The following is a 21227-nucleotide window of genomic DNA, read 5'->3' as shown; positions in this document are numbered from 1 at the left end:
AGTATTTACTGTCACTGAGGTGAAGGCTGTGGAAGAGTAGTCCAGCCAAAGCTACACAGAAATACATAGGACGCCCTTGGCTTTCCAGTGCTGCAACCATGTGTTGTGTTTCTTCAAAAGATCTTAAGTTTATGTTTCATAGTTAATGTGTTGAAGTCATGTGCTCTTATGTTTCAATCAGAAAACAACTCAGAGCCACTCTGATGTTGGACTATTGTTTGTCATTTTCCACTTAATACTTAGTAAGAGTGTCTTGGGACAAAAGCCAAGGAATCACATTTCCATTTTCTTTCACCATTTATTAATTCACCAAATACAGTGAAAATGGCATCATAATATACAATGACTCATTCTTAGAATGTCATGACATTTTTGTTGCTTTTTTGCTTCATAAAACGATGTTTCGTTATTGAAAATATTAAGGTTTCATGCACAACAAACCATATCCAGTTTCTTTAAAATAATGGTACAAAATAAACAAAATTAAAAAACAAAAACTGTAATGTCCAAAATCGGTCAAATAACAACGTGTTATTTGAGGATACTCGTAAACAGTGCAATATACTCTAAAACTGCCATTTTCTAACAAATTCATCAACGAAGCTCAAGTCACAGTATACGATTTCTTAATAATAGTTTAACATTGATGTGTGCAAAAACCCCAGACACATTCAGTTAGTCTTTAAAAAACGTCCAACCTCTGATATAGAATGAGACCAGTCGACCAAAATCTTAGATTCGCCTCTATGAAGCCTAGTCTCATTCTGTATATCCTCTCTGAAGTAGAAATATTTTTGTTGATGAATTGTAAGACGATTGACTAGCATATCATTTAAATAACAAATATTTAGATATAAAAATACAAATATGACTTTTGTTAAAAAGAAGCGTGCCAGGGTAAGAGTGGTGGCACCTGTGTTGGCACCGGAGTGAAAGTTCATGCAAATAGATGGAGAAAAACTTTAATTTATAGAAGACGAAAACACGAATAATCGCAAAAAATGAAAATACCCAAATTATAGAAAGAACATTTTTCCCATCAATTTCATGACTATTATTTTAAACATTTACTATAATCTCCACATCTCCGCTGGCTTCTGTAGATATTAGAGCATTGGAAAATGCAAAACAAAAGAAAAAGAGAGGGGGGAAAAATAAGATATGTGCAGGTGTAAATCAGCTACATGAAGGCGCCAACCTGCACCTTTAACCACTGATGGGTAATAATGCAAGAAGAAGAATGTAACCTGTGGTTCAGTTGGCCTAAATGCTGTTTAAAGTGTAGGGCCAAGACAAATAGGGTTCTACTACAGAAAAATATTAACATTGCACCGTCCTCGGATATATGTTTTTACATACAATGGGTCTCCTCTATTCAGTTGACTCTAGAGTTTGGTTGGTCTGTCTTTAAAAAGCGATAGCAGCAACAGGAATGCATTGGACCAGTGCTGAAAGGACAGCTCCCTTGAATGCACCGTCGCTGACTGAATCAACAAAGCAAAGCCTACGGAAAGGGGGAAGGAGGAGGAGGAGTAGGAGGAGAGGGGATGGGAGGAGGTGGGGGGGGGGGGTGTCTGAAAGCTTAGCCTACCTACTGTACAACTTATTGAAATAGGGCTGGGATTTAGCTTCAGCCTCCAGTTGCAGTATTTTGTTGCTTACAGCGCTTTTGGAAAGGAAAAAAGAGAGATGGGCGTGAAGTAATGACAAGTTCATCCATCAATAAAGTCAGCAGAGGTTGAGATACAGAGCAGTGTCCGCCATCTCAACATCTTGCTGCGCAGCAGTAGTTAAAATCGGGATTCGTTTGGAGAATTGCCAGCAATCCCATGATAAATCTTGGTCTTTTCCAGAGTCTCTCTCTCTTTCTTCCTTTATACTTCTTTCTTCAGCCTTCTCCATTTTCCCCCCATTCTTTGCCTTTTCATCTTTTCATCATCCACAGCCTCGCTTCGTGCCGTTTTCGTTTTCTCCCGCAATCCTCGAACATGCACAGCCGACAAGTGCTTCAAATCGGTGATCATTAAATTAAAAAGTCTGCAAGGCATCGTTCATATTTTAAACGCCAGGTGAAGACTTGTCTGTCATCCCCTTCAGGACCTCGTCTATTCGGTCGTCCTCGATGACCACTGTGGAGAGAAAAAAAAAAGGGGGGGGGGGATGTTTACTGAAGCCATAACAGCTCAGATACACGATGAGATTTCTATAACATCCCTATAGGAGCTTATTGAGGGATTCACCACATTTCAATGATGTCCCATAATTGACTCTTATTCATGGCCTGCAGTAGAAAGGGGGTATGGCGCACTTCATAACCAAAGAAAGTGAGGGAAGTCTGTGGCGCGGTTGCAGGTGAATAAATTAATAAATATTTAAAAGAAAAAACACAAATGCAAATGCTCAACCTCTGCGTGCGCGCACTTGGTGAAAACAACACATTTCCCGGTAATGGCGACGAGCCAGGCTTTCTCCTTTACAGTATGTTTAACCCTCATGTTTGACGGGTGCAGCACGGGGTGTGTCCTTGCATGAAGATAATTTCTCGTGCATGCATGTAAACAGATTAAATGTCATTGATAACCACAGAGCCATGTGATAAATAAGTATATTAATCCTGTGGTGCATTTTCAAAGCAACAAATAGCTAGAATATTCTAGAGACGACACAATAAATCAAAAGAGAATCAATAGATTACAATAAAATCATTGAAATCACTACTAAGAGAGTATTCAAGTTCCTGGATACCTTGCAGGCTTATACTATTTCTATATTTTGGGGCAGTTTGCGTCACATAAACATTTCTGGTCATGTATGAATTATAGTGAGGATTCTTTGTTTAACCATCCTTTACCTCGCTTGGCTCTGCCGATCTGTCCAAGCTTTGGGGGTCTTTTCGCCTGCGACGCAGCGAAAAAGGCGCTTGTGTCCTGCAGTCCGCAGCTAAAGGACATCTGACTGACCTCGCTGTCCGCCCCGTAGCCGCTCATTTTCCCCTCGTTGTATGGCAGCACCTCGGACATTGTGGCACGAAGGAGTTTAGAGTATCACCAGCGTGTGAAGGTTTAGAAAAAAAGTAGATAAAAGTTTTCCTCAGTGGCTATATCTTCAATACAGCCGTAGATCCCGTTTTGTGCGCAGGTTGCAGTGGTTGGTGTTTCTCCTGCTGGGATCCTTCTCAGAATATATAACTCGGGGTACAGCGTCTAAAGTCCGGGAACTGGTGTTAGTCTCTCTGTGGTCTCTGGATGCGTTGCAGCTGCAAGGAGAGAGCGTGTGTGTGTGTGTGTTTGTATGTGTGTGTGAGGGAGAGAGAGAGAGAGTTGTGTTCGCCTGTGCTGCTGGCTGATGTCTGGTGAGGGAAGTGGGAGATCCCGGGATCATAAAGGAAACCCAGGCAGAACGGTGAAGTCATCCATCCGGGTTTGAGGCGCGAGCTTGTGTGTGTGTGTGTGTGTGTGTGTGTGTGTGTGTGTGTGTGTGTGTGTGTGTGTGTGTGGCAGGGGACTCCGAGTGGTAGAGGAGCAAGAGTGACATCAACAGGCGAGGGATGTAATTGCTTTAGTGGAGGAGGATGTGTTGTTTCAAAACTCACATTGAAGCAGCTCTGAGGCTTGAAGATGTAGACTTTTACTTCAGTATATAAAACCAAAACTCAAATACTGTGTCTGATAAAATGAATGTATACCTCTGCATTATATATTCACATAATATATAGCACATAATAATCATATTACAGGGTGCAATTTCCTTCCATAATTCACTGTAGGATCATTAAGATTGCTTCTTTTGGCAGCAAGTGTCATAAACAGGCATTTCTTTGCATTGTAGCACAGTATCCTGACATGTACAGACTATAACTGAAAGCGTCTGACACAAAGACTGCATTTATGATCTATTTTTAAAGAAAGGACATGAAAAGATAAAATAAGATGATGCTGATAAGATAACACTTAAATTATCTCACGCAGGGAAATTAAAGGGACCTTCTTCTGATCATGCACACACAATAAAAGTCAATTTACTGCTACTCATCCTGTGAAAACAGTTGTACAGTATAATGTCTTTTGTGGCTCTGGTGGAGCTGTGTCCAGTCTGAGAAAATAACCCTGATGATGTCATCAGGGTGCGTAACAAACTGGGGTATAGAGTGATGAAAGATGCGGGAGTTTACCAAGGAGGAAGAATCTAACAAAAAATGCAATTCAGTGCATTATGGGAAATGCAGGATCCAGGGGTTTTTTTTAAGGGCTTGACCCAAAACTCATGAATAAGAGAAGTAATCCAAAAAAACTGGAAACCCTAAAATACTAATAAGTCTATACGTTATGAGCATCTACTATGTACAATAAGAAACACAAAAATGAACATAACAGATTTTACATGATGTAATTATACTACATAAACTTCCTATAAGAAATACAAAAGATTAACAGAAATATACATTTATATGTTGGATCATTTCAGCACCATGGACAGCACCATGATTTCTACATTAGCTACAATTTAAATTACGTCATTCTTCACGGCTTTCTTTTTGTCACAGCTTGTGTTACAGTCTGTCTACACAGCATATGGTGTCTCATAAAAAGCTAAAATAATGAACTGACAGAAAGCCTATTATTGGACCAAACCTGTTTTAACAACTCGGGCCAGCTGACCTGTCTATAAACATGTAACAACCTTTCCATTGAAGCCCTCTGCTTTAGCAGCCAGTCTGCATAGCTGACCGGTGAAAGTGACCAGCTGACAGACTTGAGATCAGTGGCGTTGGAAAGGTTCTTGAATTTCCTGCGGGGATAAGACAAGGAGCGGCTGCAGAGTCAAAGCAAGTTCCTGCCTGTTGGCTGGCTGTGAGATCTGGCACGAAGTGTGGCCCATATACACCCCTCTGTAAAACATGTTTCTGAGTCCAGAGAGCATTCCTGTTAGAAAACATGGAGCCAACATCTTTAAAGGTATAGAAACAACCCAAATGTCTATTTCCACAATCTACACAACAATCTAACCAAAGAATTTAACCAAGATTCCCATCTTGGTTAAATTGTTTGGTTAGATTGTCTTTGGTTAAATTTGATCAGAAAACTGCTACTAATTAGTTTCTCTCTAATGGGATTTTTTTTATATTTGATGAAACATATATCTACGCTCAGCTCACATGGCTTTCAAATTCCATAACTTATAAGGCTACATAATGCACCAGAGATTGTAAATCTGCCACTGTATCCCAGTGTAATTCCCCAGGGATGACACACAAAGCTCCTTCTGCCCAATAAACTGCAACCTCCAGCTGTCAACAAGCAGAGCAGTCGATTCGTGCAGCAGGGTTCAAGCAACGGCCAGGGATTTCACATGTTGTCATCAGTCAGCGATGGAGTTTGAGGCTGTGGGGGGAAAATCCGACCTGCTGCCCCCACATGGTACCAGGTGCTTCCTCATGCTTGCTATTTAGGGCAAAAACATGCATGTGTTTTACCAACTGGGCCCCTTCTTTTTCTCAGTGCACTGCCTCCCTGCATGCTTTCATCACTCGTACATAATGTTGAAGCGAGCATGCTTAAGTGCAATGACTCCTCATTTGTTCTGTCTCTATTTAGTTCAATTGATCTTTCTCAGTCCACATGCTGTGATCTCTCCTCCTCCGTCTCCCTCTCTTTCTCTTTCTCCCTCTCTGCCTCTTTAGCGGGCAGCAGATCTTTAATGATCAGGCTCACTCAATCAGTCCCATCATCTCTGACAAGGGCACCCACCCTTAAGAAATGTGTGTGTGTGCATATGTGTGTGTGCTCTTGAAGCACTGCCTCCAATTACAAATGAATCAACGTGCTGAGTCACTCACCCCCCTCCCCATCTCTCCCCCTCGAGCAGACCAAGCACCACTGAACTTACACACACAAACATCGTATATACACACTATGTTCCTCCTTCAGGAACACTAGCTGAGGAAAAACACCAATAACAAGGCCAGAGCTCAGAACAAGGATCAGTTCACTAGTATCAGCTCTCAGGATTTGTGTGTGTGAGCAGGTATATATTTCAGGGAAGCTAAAAATGTAAGTGAGCGGAAAAGGAGAAAGAGGAGACACACTATCTGCACTCATGGACCAAATGAAAATACTGTGTGTGTGTGTGTGTGTGTGTGTGTGTGTGTGTGTGTGTGTGTGTGTGTGTGTACACATTTTTCTATCCTAATTGGGACTATTTCTGGTATAAACAGTGACCTTCTTGGGACTCATGGGGACCAAAGCCCAGTCCTAATGCAGCAAAACATAATTTCTGAGGTCCTGGTTAGGCTGTACAAAATGAATGGAGTTAATGCAAGGTCCTAACAAGGATAGCTCCACAAACGTGTGTGTGTGTGTGTGTGTGTGTGTGTGTGTGTGTGTGTATGTGTGTGTGTGTGTGTGTGTGTGTACACATTTTTCTATCCTTATTGGGACTATTTCTGGTATAAACCATGACCTTCTTGGGACCAATAGTCCTCATGGGGACCAAAGCCCAGTCCTAATGCAGCAAACCGTAATTTCTGAGGTCCTGGTTAGGCTGTACAAAATGAATGGAGTTAATGCAAGGTCCTAACAAGGATAGCTCCACAAACGTGTGTGTGTGTGTGTGTGTGTGTGTGTGTGTGTGTGTGTGTGTGTGTGTGTGTGTATCTGCTCTCCTCGTCATGAAGATGGATGCTGTTTGTTTTTCAGCATAAACATCCTCCAAAAGACTGTGGGAACATTGGCAGAGCTCCTGCCCTTGGATCAGTGAGCACACAGATGAGATAGAAATGCTCACAGCTGTAGTCTGCAGCATACTGAAGCTACACAGATGCAGCTGTGCGCTCCGCCTTCAGCACCTCGTCCACAGGGGAGGCCAAAGCTGTGATCAAAGGTGTATGTTTCATGTTGTTAAGTAGCATACTGGTTAAAGTTTGTGGAGCAGGTATAATAGCAGCATTTCTTTATTTATTGTACTCAGAATACAGAGCAGATATGTAGATATATGTAGATGTAGATATGTAGCAGATGGTATTAAAGAGTTGCTTCCCCCCACAAAACTATTTTCTCACTTACCTCCTATATAGTGCAGTGATTCCCAAACTTTTTAAATTTCTGACCTCTTAAAATAAAACAATGTCCACTTGCTATCCCTTGACTGCTGTTGCAGTTGTGCACTAAGCAATATTTTTAGTGTGGCTCTATGGATGGTAATGTCAGCCAGTCGACCACTTTGGTCCAGACTGAAATATGTTAACAACTATGGGATGGATTTAAATTTTGTACAGTTATGCATGATCCCCAGAGGATGAATCCTAGTGACTTTGGGGATCTCCTGATTTTACATCTACCCCCACCATGACGTTGACATTTGTGTTTAAGTGAGATACAACAACCTTTTGGTTGGATTGCCATGAAATTTGACATTCATATTCCCCACATGATGAAGTGAGTCAACTTTTTGGCAATTCCTGAGCTTTTCAGCTTTTTCTTTTTAGCTTGATCAGGTCAAAAAATTTATTTCTCCAAAACTCTGGGTTATGATCAAATATCTACAAAATGAATGGCATTCCCATCAGCCTCTGCTGTTCTTTGCGGTCAGTCCTAATTAGCCGATATTAGCATGCTAACATGCTAAACTAAGACTGTGAACATGGAAAACCTTATCTGCTCTATACATCAGCATGTTAGCACCGTAATTGTAACATGCTAGTGAGCTGCAGTCTTGTCAGTGTGTGACCCTTGAAAACAAAACATCTACCTGTGACCTCTCATCTCTGGTTGCCGTTTCGACTAATTCAACCAATGAGTGATTTTTTCTTTTTTTAATTTAAACTGTACTAATGATACTGATATTTTCTATATTAACAATGGCTAAAGTTGCTATGTTTAATGTGAAATGTGTTGCTTGCACTGACAAACCCACCAAGAGTAATTAACTGACTCAGCTTCCTGAGGAGCATTTTAGTGTTTTTCAGCTCATTGTTTTGGTTTTATGATTTTACTGTTTTGGTTCCCTTTCACCTCTCACATCAACCTCGTTTTCAGTTGCAGCGAGCAGCTGTTTTCATGAATGAACAGGAATGAATGCAGGATTTAAAAATGTTTTGATATGTAAGTTTTTACTGGTTTTGTCTGCATGGTATCTAGTCATGCAGATAACTGCTTGGTTTTTTGTCCTAGTTTTGAGATGCTTGCACTCCAATACAATGTCTAGTGAATTTCATTTGTGATGCTCAAAGCACTACAAAACAACATTTTTAAAAATTCAGCAGCAACATTTTTGCAGAAATACTCAACAGACCACACGGTCTTGAAAGTACTGAACTTGAAAGTACTGAAAGAAGTAGTCCCTATGAAAACTGTATGTTCTGTGGATTATCCAGAGCAACAAGGACACTGATTCTGGAAAGAAAAATGTAATTTTTCAAAGCTATGGGCACCACAATCGAAATTCCATTCACTTCCATTGTGTTGGGATGGTGACAGAAATCTCAGAGACTCATATGTCAGAATCTAAGCAGATGAAACCAGATAAGTGAGGAAATATGTTTTGTTGTTTTTTGTTTGTTTATTTTTTGCAATTTGGGGATGTATGCTCATGTATCGGTTGATTTCCAATGAGTACAAAGTGGGGTAGTAAGTTCTTCTTCATCCATTGGAAATTTGTTATTTGTGCATTCAGAACCCTGTGAGCTGTGCTGTGAGCGCTGTAAAAACATTGCGATCTGCACAAACTGATAGGCCAAATTGAAAAATCTTTGTATCTGACCAGTGTAAATTTCTCTATGATAGCATCGCTGTCTCCCTTTCCTAAGGGAGGGACCACTTGGTTTGTTGACGAGTGGAGAAGCGCTGCAGTCACACTACTGTTCGAAAGTAGGTCACTTATCCCACGTTTCACTGCATGCCCAAAGCAGATGGGTGACAGCGGTAATTGGCATCAGGGACTATAGCATGCTGTGGTGGCTCTCTCTCCTGAGATACCGCATCTCTACCTTTCCTCTGTGAAAGTGTCTGCTAATGCTGCCAAAGTTAAAAAAGACACCTCCTCACACCCCTTCCTGTCAGAAACACAAGCACATAAGGTCATGGTGTGTCAGGAATTCAAAGATTTATTGAGACTTGTACTGCAGAACTGGAGCTATTCCATTTCCAGTTTACACCCCATTGTTTGCTAAATACAGCATTTGGCTTCATCTGCTTTGGTTTGACTGTAATCTGACAAACCTTTATGAATCTAAGACACACAAATGGTTGAAAGTAATTAAGTACATTTACTGAAAAACTGCATTTGTACAGGTACTTGTACAGTACTTTTCACATGATTTTTTATTTTCATTTTATGATACTTTATATTTCTACTCCACTCATTTCAGAGGGAATAATGTACTTTTTAACTCCACATTTATTTGACAACTAGGCCTACTTGTTATTTTTCAAAATCTGACATTTAAATTCAAGATCTACAGATTTACAGATTAAAATTTTACATTAAAAAACATATGTTAAACTCATAAAATACATGTGTTGCATTGTTAAAGATTAAACAGCCATTTTGGCTTGTGTCTGGTTGAGGCCCTTTGCCATGCTTGAGATGTTTATGAGTTGTTAGCATCTGCAACCAGCCCTCAAAACTTCTCAGATGGTTTCATTTTTAAATGTCTGAGATCCAACGGGAGTAAAATTATCCAATATTTAACAAAAAAGCAAAGATTACACAAAAGTGACCCATTGGAGGAGGCCTGTCCGATAGGTTGAGAACTACTGGACTAAACTACCTCACTGTGTATAAAGTAGTTAAAACAAGCTCCACCTTGACCAGCTCCAACAGTGAAATGCTGTGTAAAGGATTTGAGTATCCCATCAGGATAATATCATATTATGTAGCACAAAAAAACCACAGTGACATGTTAATAATTCCGTTCAATGTGACTTCATAATGTTATTTAGAAGGTATTAAAATTCATTATAATCTCTGACCAAGCTAATGCTGCCATTAAATCCCTGCATTTTAAACCAGTGCCCCTAATAAGTAAAGTTTGAGCCAACTTAACCACTACTGTCTGCACCCTCACCATCACAAATCAAGGTCTACACCCGTGAAGCACAGCCCATTAGAGAATAATCATATCATCCAAATTGTTTGTCAGCTATCAGAGTGGATTAAACAGGATTTCACAGCCTACATTAATTGCATGTGACTTGGAAAGCATCCATTGGAGTCACAGTCAGCCAGAACAGTTTGCACCTCACTCTCTCTTGCGAAGAAAGATGGACACCTAGTGGTAGCAGCACCAATGTGTTTTCATAATTCAGATAGGCTTAAATGACTGTTCTGAAGCTTTGATCTGATCTATTTTCTAAAAGTAATCATGGCAATGAACACAGGCATTGAGGACAGAGGGAAAAGTCATTACTTATTTATATTTCAGAGCTTTTATCTCTATATGAACTGTGCATACATAACAGAAAATCTATACAGATTTTAGTCTCATTTTCATAGCATTCAATCTCCCCAGAGAGTATTCCTATCACTCTTTTGCTCTAATGCCTTTTTATCCATTCAATTATTCAACATGAACAAATCAAATACCATAGTTTCTTCCATGCCCTGAGAGGTATGGGGGTGCTTCAGTAAGTCTGTTCCCTGAGAGCCACAGCTGCTGTTCTGCCGTGAGAGCTCATGAAGAATTTGTCAAAGTGAACCCTTATGACCGCTGAGGAAGATTTATGGGATCCTGTGTCGCCCACCTGCTCCTTTTTCACCCCCACTCAGGCCTGATGCTGCACTCTTCACCTTGCCCGCCTCCCCAAACCCATACACACACGCCTATTAGTTTTCTTTTTCCTGTGATACTGCTGAAAGAAAAAATATATATATGTATATATATATATGTGTGTGTGTGTGGAGGTGGCTTTTCATCTATCTGCCATTCTCTACATCTTGTCATCACTTGTTAGAAATGACAGAAATAGTAAGCTTGATGACTCACTACACCCAAGTCTTTTCAGACACCAGGTGCTGTCAACAAGCATTTGTGCCTATGGAAAAAAGAAAAAAGAAAAAAGCCATCATGAATTCATCTCATCTTGAGAATCCTGTGAAACACGTGTATCTATTCAGACTTGAACTACTTTCCTAATGTTTAAAAGGGAGCAGCAACCATTTGATGTAACAGCTGTTGTTCAGAAGTCTGTGGATCATTCAGAGACGCAGGCGGGCAGTACGCCACGTCTTGAAATACATATAAGATGATCTGTACATCCGGAATGAACGTAATACAGTATTACATGTTACTACCCCACAGATCTGTATCCCAAGACGTAATTAAGTTTTATTATCACTCCATTACTCAAATAACTTTGGAAAGTGGTTGAAGGAACAGCAGGAACCATTAGAGTGGACAGTATGAAATAAAATACACCACACAAAATGTTTAATGACTGATATTTTATTGAATGAATTGAACAAACCATCATTCTACACAGTCTCACCTGTCTATAATGTGCCTTAACACTAAAGCAGCTGGATTTCCCTCTAAATATCTTGCCACTGAAAGTGTCTTTATTTCAATAACTTCCAGTGACTCAAATATGTAACTGAAACTAGCTGAAACAAGTTCCTTATGACCAGACTTAAGTTATTCGGATACACTATATAATCACTGTGGGATAGCAGCACTCATATAAATTAACAGAGTAAGGCACAGAATAAACATGTAGGAAAATAAACATCTCTATTGCATAAATTTACACCCCTTCTTTCCAATTACTTTGTTTTTTTTTTTGTTATAAAATTTGTCATTTTCCCATATAAAAGTACTCAGTGAACAAAGGGTTTACACAGTATTTTAATATTTCACATTTTGTCAATAAGTACAGTACAGTATGTTCCTCAAAGAAAAAAGTCATCTTTGCCCTCAGACCTTTAAGGTGTAAAGCTGGAACAGTTTGTATGGTGGTTAAGCTCCACTGAGGTCATATGTTCATACAGGTGCTTCAGGCGATGTAGAGAGGCAATACTCTGTTGATGGGCTGTCTGCATATGGGGCACAGGCGTTGTGGAAGGGCCTGGTAGCAGCTGTGGCAGCAGCATACATGTCCACAGTCCAACAGAATACAGTTACGTGGCTGACTGAGGCAAATCAAACAGGCATTCTCTATGTGTTCCTCATCCTCATCCAGAGGGTCCTCGAGGCCCCCTGCTGCATTACGTGTTCTCGGGGCTTCGGCCTGCCGTCTCTCAAATTCTCTCCTCTCTTGCTCCCGCTGCCAGTGAAGTTTTCGGTGTTTGTAGTACCGTCGACCGACCCAGAGGAGAGCCGCTGCTCCTGCTAAAGACAAGACAACAGCCAGTACCTTCCACGTCACAGCTGTGCTCTCCAGCTCTCCTCGCAGGGTGTCAAAGTCTGTGATGCTCAAGAAGTACTTTGATCCATTAGAAGGGGGTTGAAGTTTCAGGGTGCCGTCTGTGTCCAGCACCAGCTCACCTACACCTGTGAGAACTGTACCCACCTGGAAAAAGAGAGATTGGGATCAGTTTATGTTTATATTTGCCGTAGTTGTTAGCAAAAAAATGCTTATGCTTCGTCAACTGAATATGAATTAATTATTGTGTTATAAAATTTAGCAGAGTTAGTATCTCATCTAAGAACTGACTTTGAGCATTTCCTCGGTCTCCAGTTGCCCTTTAAGCTTCTCCCCACTGAGGAATTGTCCTACGATGTCGCCCAAGCCATAATTAACCTGGTGGAACTTCTCATGGGTGATTTCCATCTGCACTCCAGAGGCCTGCAGAGGGCACATGACTTTGATTGCAGTCTCATCTGATCCCACTAACACAAAGGGCACTGAATTCACTCTTTGATGCAAGAGTCGCTCACTGTCCGTCCTGCAACAGAAAGAGAGAGGAACAATAGGTCTTTACACATATGATGATACAGACGACAAATATCAAATAAACTGGAGGTTCGGGTTTACCTCATTATGGCAAATGCATGTATAACCTCAGATTAGGCTACAAGAGAGTTTGCATTACAAATTGGGGCTGTATAGTTAAAAAGGTGTTTACCAGTCAATAAAGGATCTAATGCTACAGTCATGTTGTAAGGGAGTTACTGTAATTAGCAGTTTCTGACTTGTCAGAAGTCACATCAAGTTGTAGTTATGACTGAGAATCTCGTACATTTCTGAAAGTTCCAATATATCCGACTTGCCTAAAAAGGCAAACAAATATGAATGCCTTTTGAAGCACCTTTATGTCAGCCACAGTGCTTCATTCAAGGTAATTCATCCCAAATTTAATGAATTTAGTGTTATATTGTAAAATCAAGTATTCTTGATTCAAGCAACTCAATTTTGACAATCGTTTTTAAAATCTATCTCTTGCGAGTCCCTGAACTTTATGGAAGTGTTAACTAAGTCGCAGTTACTTTTTGAGTCATAAAATGCAGAAAGTGCACAGTGTGTGGAAATTGTCTAGGCATATTTTACACACTATGAATGGGAATGATAAAAGTATGATTTTACCAGTTTTTGTCTGATTTTGATTTGTTGTTACATGCAGTTATATGCATATAGGTACATATGTTCATCTGACAGCCAGTAGCTCCTCTGTCCTCACTGAAAAGCTCAGTATGACAACCATCTTGACATAAGGGTAAAAAAATGTAAAGATGCCACAAAACAAAACATTTCTGCACTGCATTATTGTCTTGACATAGTGCTCACCAAGTGCGTGAAAGGCCGTTCCACACCAGCCTGTGTTCCCTCAAACTGAATTTCTGCAACACTCCGACAGTTTCTTTTTGGAAGTGACTGTTCAGAGACTCCCCTACTGGTTGCACAGCACCTATATATACAAACATACACACACACAGTAATGGAGAATAAAAGGTAAGATCAGAGTACACATTTTTCAGTGAACAAATATGGATCAGCACTTGTCTGCGTCAGAAACAGTGAAACCCTGATTACCTTCAATGACAGCATACTGTAGACACACTCCTGGAGTTACTTTCAAAACGTCTTTGAGTTTTCCATCTATATTGAAGTGTGGAGCATCCTGACAACACAAGAAAGACACCATATTCATATGGTGCAGTATTCATAATGTAGAGGACATGCTTAAACAGCATGAAAAACAAAATGAACATTTGCAAAATATTACAATATAAAGTTATATAAGTTATGTTAATAACACATAACCCACAACTAACATTAAGTGTATCTGCTGTCGTCCGGCTCTTCCTGTACAGATAGTAGCAGATGCCTGAGAAGGCAAAGCTGGCCCCAAGACACACCGCCTCGGAAACCTTCACAGTAAATCCATCCATTCCCTCTGGATCTCCTGTTACAGCCCTGCAATCAGACCTATAGTGTAGAAGGCAAACATATGAAATGTAATAACGTCAATACATCCGACAGTGTGTTGTGTCACTATGAAACAAAAGGTTCAAGACTTAACCATGACACATAGGACAGTCTCAAAAGATAATATGCCTTCTTATTGACTGGACCAGCCGTATAACCGCGGCTGTCTGTGGCTGAGTGAGTGATGAAGTTACACCATTGGTCTGCTGGCCGAGTGTTAGAGTTTTGCTATTGGCCGTTGCTCTTTCAAAATGAATCGGCGCGAGATGATGGAAGCAGAAGACAGCAGCATGACGCAGAGTGACTGTGTTTCCTGCTCTGAGCTCTGACGCTCTCAGCTCTGGTTTTAAGTGCAGCAAAGTTGGCTAAACTCCTGTTTAAACGGACGCGTACCAGCGTCTCTACCGTCTCCTCCTCTACCTTCCAGTGTGATCGACTCTCCGGCTGACAGTGCTGTCAGCAGCCAGCAGGAGAGACGCTCCGTGCTGCATTTGGATTTTATAACTGAACTAATACCAGGACACAAGCTTTTTATTTCTTGGACGTTTTCACATCACAAACGATGAACAACAGCATTAAAACATGAGTCTTGAAGGTAATATATGAGACTCATGTAGGCAGTTATAACAGTTTAATGTGGGGCTGCTGCGCTTGATTTGAGTGTAACTGCAGTAATCAGGTGGAGATAAGCCTCCGGAATTTGCACCCAAAATGCTGTCGAAGCTTTCGTTCTTTCATTTATAATTTCCACCGCAGCCTCCATGATCATCAACTGGGAAAGAGACAGAAAAATGGTGCATAGAGGCATGAGGAAGAGTGGACAGCACCCCAAATAACAATCACTCTGACAAAACAATCAATATAGAGTAAAAAACGAGAGCGTCCACATCTGCAGAGTGAGACAGATGAAAGAGAAGGGGGGTTAACAGATAGGTAATTAGAATAGTTATAATTAGAATTAAAATAAGTTCTCTTTCAAATCAAATATCCCAAGATATGAGAGGAAAGTATTGTTCTTGCAACTGCATTTATAACGTTTTTTTTACTCAAACGTAGCTTTAGATTTCATATGATATCTTACTTCAGTACACTTTACCAGCAAATATTACTGGGATCACTACAGAAAATTGCAGATGAACAATTGATATCCGGGAATTCACAATTTGGCCACAATTTCACACATTGACCATGCACGGTCCAGCCAAATACTGTAACGTTGCTAGGTTTTGACCTTGTCTTGTTTGTGTTTGCAAAGCCTTGCCAATCTCAAAATACACATTTGGCCATAGAGAAGTTGGCCGTTACTTGTAAGTTATACATAGAAATAAAATACATAAACAAGCCCAAAAGAAAGACACAAACACGAGAGCAACTCTTAACCACTATGACAGTTTGCATTAGGTAACATTATTAAATGTGAATAACTGCAAACTTGTAACTATTATACTGCAAACTGCAAACCTGTAACATTATAACTTAGCATTTAAGTTCGTGGACAAATAATGATAATACTATCTTTGTTATTTGTGCCATGGGTAACGTGCTAAACAGGTAGCGGTTAAGAATACATGATGCGTGCCACTTGTGTCACAATGTCTTTCACTAAGATTTTTTAAATATTGGTTAACTAAAGTTGGTTGCTAGCTAGCTAACGTTGCTAGGGCCAGCAGTGACCTCTACTAAACGTTTTTTTAAAGCTAACGTTAGCTAACCATATAATAAACCAATATTAATGTATAAAAGTATAAATGTATTAATCGTCAACTACAAACGATAACAAACATGTTTTATTTACCTGTCAGAGAGGAGAAATCTCAAGTTGACATTATTCGGCTGAAGTACTGTTCATGTCACGTGACGTAAGCGATGAATATTTTTGTCACGTGACGAAACACAACGGCGCATGTCCGTTGAGGCCTCTTTCCACGTCGCTGACGCCGCAGAGATGGCAGGAGGAGTGTTGCGGAGAAAACCTCCTGGTCCCTCGTCTCCTCTGTGGGGGACGCTTCATACACTGTGGCAGGACAAACATTTGGTCCTGTTCAAGACGGAATACACGTTACTGGTCGTTTCAGTGTTGTGGTTGCTGGAAATCGGGATCAATGTGTGGGTCATACAGAAAGTAGCGTGTAAGTAGCTGCGTGGCTAGTTAGCATGCTACAGTGCTTCATCATTTTTCTGAACGCCTTTGAACGCTAAATAGCTAGCGTTAGCAAACCCGCTTAATTTAGGCAGCCACCTGTCAAAGGAATTTACTGCCCTTGTATGACACACAGTCGTTCGTTCATTCATAATTTTCAGCAACTGTTAGTCCTAATGTTTTATGCAGCTAAAGGTTTGATGTTTACTAACGTTACTGTAAATCTTCAGAGGCAGGATAGTAACTTCTCACTATAACATCACCGAAACTATTTCAGGCATTGTATGTAATCTGTCATTGGTTATTTTAATCCTTCATCTAATTCAGGGCTGTAGCAGGTACTAATCTTAATTTCACTATGAATTAGTCTATTTATACGATTAATCAATAAAATCCTGAAAGAGATGAAAAAAAGTCCAAGGGGAAGTTTTGAACTTTGTTTGTCCAACCAACCGTCCAAAACCCAAAGATTCAAGTTACGGTACGATGACGATATACAAACGAGAAAATCCATAAAACACAACAAAAAGTTGAGTTTGGGGGTTTTGAGTGTTAAGAGTTCGTTTTATGAAAACATTGTCAACTTTGTGAGAATATGTAATGGGCTTTTCTCCTTGTTATGCATAGAAAATGATCAGGAGACTTAAAAAAAAACTGATTTGAACGCTGATCAGAGCTGCTACAGACGATTATTTTCATTAAAGATTAATGTGTTAATTATTTTCTCAATTAATTAATTAATCATTTGGTCAGTAAAATGTCAGAAAATGGTGAAAAATATTGTTGCAATGGCTTGGTTTGTCCACAACATAAAGATATTCAATTTACTGTCATAGAAGACTAAAGAAACCAAAAAATACTCACATTTGAAAAGTTGGAATTTGGATTTTTTTTTCATAAAAATGACTCAAAAGGATTAATCGATTATCAAAATAGTTTACAATTAAATAGTTGACAGCTAATTGATTAATCGACTAATCATTGCAGCTCTAAAATTGATAATAAAATAGTAACAGTGCTGAGAGTGAAATTTCCAAGGTAACTTCCCACCATGCACGATGATTTATTTATGTCCTGTACCGCAGACACTGAGATAGACTGGAAAGCCTACATGGATGAAGTGGAGGGAGTCATCAACGGTACCTATGATTACACCCAGCTTAAAGGAGACACAGGCCCCTTGGTGTGAGTTTCAAAGGCCTGCAGTTGCTGTAGGTCTCTCCATACAGTGTTTACATACAGTTTTTAGTGCAAGAACTGCAGGATAAATTAGTACCTTTTTGTTGCAGGTATCCGGCTGGCTTTGTCTACATCTTCACAGCTCTATACTACATCACCAGTCATGGGGTGAACATCCGTCTGGGCCAGTACCTTTTTGCTGTTTTCTACCTCATCACACTGCTGTTGGTCTTCAGAATATACTACCGCACTAAGAAGGTCAGTTTGTGGTTGTATGAGATGCCTCATTTAGTACACAACATTATAAATTAGCAACAATACACCACCAATCTGCAGTTTTGTTATTAGTTCTCATGTAGCTAGTTAAGTCAAAGTCAAACTTTATTATATCCCAATATCACAAAGTATGTCTCAAAGAGCTGTACATATAATAAAACAGTAATGAGCAACATTAGCAAATATATAAAAATGTGTAACAGTGAGATAAACTGCATAAAAAGCATTATAAACTATATATGTATATATATATATATATATATATATATATATAGTTTACTATATTTTAAATATTTAAAAATATATAAAAGAAAAATGTGAAGTAAATGAGAAATATAAAAAGAACAATACACAATATGCACATGAGACTCCTGAATATAATTTTGTGTGTGTGTGTGTGTATACATATATATATATATATATATATATATATATATACTTAGATATATTTATGTACATAATATGCTGTTTGGTAGTGATTGACTTGTTAACATCCCAAGAAGCATAATTTCTCTGTAATGTTTCCAGGTTCCTCCCTATGTGTTCTTCTTCGTGTGTTGTGCCTCCTATCGGATCCACTCCATCTTTGTGTTGCGTCTCTTTAATGATCCAGTTGCCATGATGCTGCTGTTTGCGGCTGTCAACCTCTTCATGGATGGATACTGGACACTGGGCTGTGGCCTTTACAGGCAAGTGTTGACTGGAATATGTATGCTGATGTCAAATGTTTCTTGTAAATCTTTATGCCATATCACTGTTCATATTAATTATCTGTGACATGATGAAATAACAATTCAATCTTCCTCTCTCTGACAGTTTAGCAGTGTCTGTGAAAATGAACGTGCTTCTTTTTGCACCTGGGCTACTTTTCCTCCTCCTGTCTGAGTTTGGTCTCATCAGGACAATCCCGAAACTTTCTCTGTGTGCGGGCATACAGGTAAATATTCCCTACAACATCTAATCAGGCACAGGTTTTACTGGCATACAAAAATATTTTGGAGCATTGTTCCTTATTTCCAAACTTCATCTCTAAATTCGTCTGTCTTGATATCACAGCTTCTGCTGGGTCTCCCTTTCCTCCTGGAGAATCCCATTGGTTATGTGAGTCGGGCCTTTGATCTTGGACGTCAGTTTATGTTCAAGTGGACAGTCAACTGGCGCTTCCTACCAGAATGGCTCTTCTTAAACCGCTACTTCCACTTGCTCCTGCTGTCAGCCCACCTGCTCACCCTGCTGCTCTTTGCCCTCCGCCGATGGAAAAGGTGAGACAGACTTTGGCTGTGTTAAGGTCGCTGTTGACATTATAGTTGGAGATGAGCTGGAATTAATCTGCGGTTGAAATTGTGCCAGTTTTTGTTCTACCACACCACATGATAGATAATGAACCCTGGTGCAGGATTTTCAGATATTTAGATGAAATGTAACAACAACAACTTGGGCTGTTGCAAGTGGATATTCAAAAAGTACTTATCATATAAATTGTTGCTACAATTTCAAGGTACTCTTTATCAGTGAGCAAAGGGCAAATTTCACTTAACCATCCCATCAAGTATAATTTATATCAGTATTTTAATTGGCACTAAGCCAGTGAAGTGCTTAATCACAAAAAGTGATGCGAGGGACATTTATATATGTAATGAATAGCAGTTTTCACAAAGGAAAGTGTTAACATGTGCTACGTTGTTTACATTTTAGTCATTTAGCTTGAAGTAATGATTTTTAAAAATGAAATGTGACTATTTTTTTTCTATTTTTAGACCTGGAGAAAACATCCTTGAAATCCTCAAGGAACCGAGCAAGAGGAAAATTCCTGCTCAGAAAAACACTGTGGATCATATCCTTCTGATCCGCTTGAATCTATAACAGACATTGGTCTGAACAGTTATAGTTACTGCTTGGTGTCAAATATAAATTAGCTAAATATGTCTGCAGGATATTTGTCAGGGACTAAATGAATAATGTTGCAGGTATCCTCTGGCTTTCATGTGAGACCTTAACGGACAATCACAGATTGTGCTGACTCTGTTTACCTCTAACTTCATTGGCATGTGCTTCAGTCGTTCGTTGCACTACCAATTTTACGTCTGGTACTTCCACACGCTGCCTTACCTGCTCTGGAGTGGGGGAGTTAAAAAGCTGGCCCACCTGCTCAGGTAAGAGGAAAGCTGAGTGCTAAACTGAAAGTTACACTTTTAAATTAGTTTTAAACCAGATCAATCACATATTAATGCTGTATTGTTTTATCTTTGTATTCAGGGTTCTGATCCTTGGTCTTATCGAGCTTTCATGGAACACCTACCCCTCTACTAACAGCAGCTCAGCCGCCCTCCATGTCTGTCACCTCATCATTCTCCTCTGTTTGTGGCTGGCTCCGCCCCTGCCTTCAGCGCCAGCTGAAACACAAAAAGACGCACCTGCCAAGGACAAACGCCAGTGAGCCACAGCCTGAGTGGGCTGTATATCGTATTCGGTCTAATCGGCTGCCAAACAGCCTCCATCCTCCTCTCTTTGATCCCCACAACACCGGCACAGAGGGAGGTCACTGGGATAGACTGTCGTTAAATGAATAAAAGGAGCCATTTGATGCTTCTCATCTCAGCTCAGTGCTTAAAGTGAAGGAAGCTAGCGTGTGGGTGAACACCTACATGATGAAATGGCATGTCCCTTACAGTTGAAGAGATGAAAAGAGAAAGGAAATATGGATTCTCAGGTCATTCGTTTTCAAATACATAATAGGAAGAGTGGAGTACAGTGCTGAGAGGACATTGTGAATGTTATACAGTGTTGACAGAATTTGTTACATTGGCTTTATTTCTACTTATGTTAAAACTGCACTCTGCCCATGATTCATCTGGCCAAAGTTCTCCTTGTTCGATATCTTGATATTATCCAAAACTGTCATACACTGGCGTACAAATGATGATGTACTTTACATTAAGAAAGCAGTATACTGATGAATGTCTTTAATATCCCAAAGTTTTAGATTAATTATGTATCGGAGAGAAGCTTGTGGCATTTCCACTTTCCACAGTAGATACAGTGTTCTCCAGTACAAGGCCAAAACTCTCTTCCACAAACAAGTTAAACTAAGCTGTAGACAATCATAGCTACTTGTCTGTCCGGTTTGTTATGTAATTGATTCATCCTCTGTTCTGAGTGGCTCACACCACTCATCAGCACATAAGTAGATTTAATGTGAAAAATATGCAGTTCACTGAAACTGCGAACGTGTGACGTTTTATATTAAACAGATGCCACTTAACCTTGATGTG

At 39.8% G+C, this 21227-nt stretch overlaps 3 protein-coding genes across 3 annotated transcripts; 1 reads left to right on the top strand and 2 right to left on the bottom strand.

The window, feature by feature from the left end:
• Positions 1-278: 278 nt before the first annotated feature.
• Positions 279-3386, bottom strand: camk2n1a (calcium/calmodulin-dependent protein kinase II inhibitor 1a). The gene is made up of 2 exons (XM_067605684.1): positions 2852-3386; positions 279-2129 (listed from the first exon to the last, which is right to left on the bottom strand). The coding sequence occupies exons 1-2, from the start codon at positions 3018-3020 to the stop codon at positions 2059-2061; spliced, it is 240 nt and encodes a 79-aa protein (XP_067461785.1). The 5' UTR covers positions 3021-3386; the 3' UTR covers positions 279-2058.
• An 8038-nt stretch (positions 3387-11424) lies between these two features.
• Positions 11425-16249, bottom strand: mul2 (mitochondrial E3 ubiquitin protein ligase 2). Its single transcript, XM_067605682.1, has 6 exons — positions 16156-16249; positions 14207-14360; positions 13965-14052; positions 13719-13839; positions 12648-12879; positions 11425-12503 (listed from the first exon to the last, which is right to left on the bottom strand). Exons 2-6 carry the CDS (start codon positions 14321-14323, stop codon positions 11988-11990), a joined length of 1074 nt encoding a protein of 357 aa, XP_067461783.1. The 5' UTR covers positions 14324-14360; positions 16156-16249; the 3' UTR covers positions 11425-11987.
• Positions 16245-21217, top strand: alg3 (ALG3 alpha-1,3- mannosyltransferase). The gene is made up of 9 exons (XM_067605683.1): positions 16245-16489; positions 17586-17685; positions 17790-17937; positions 18484-18644; positions 18772-18892; positions 19012-19217; positions 19713-19789; positions 19964-20108; positions 20212-21217. The coding sequence occupies exons 1-9, from the start codon at positions 16264-16266 to the stop codon at positions 20390-20392; spliced, it is 1365 nt and encodes a 454-aa protein (XP_067461784.1). The 5' UTR covers positions 16245-16263; the 3' UTR covers positions 20393-21217.
• The last annotated feature ends 10 nt before the right edge of the window (positions 21218-21227 follow it).

This window comes from Thunnus thynnus, chromosome 12, assembly GCF_963924715.1.
Source record: "Thunnus thynnus chromosome 12, fThuThy2.1, whole genome shotgun sequence".
Classification (NCBI taxonomy): Eukaryota; Metazoa; Chordata; class Actinopteri; order Scombriformes; family Scombridae; genus Thunnus; species Thunnus thynnus.
Note: the sequence above shows the minus strand (reverse complement) of the source record. Positions and strands in the feature narration are given on the sequence as shown.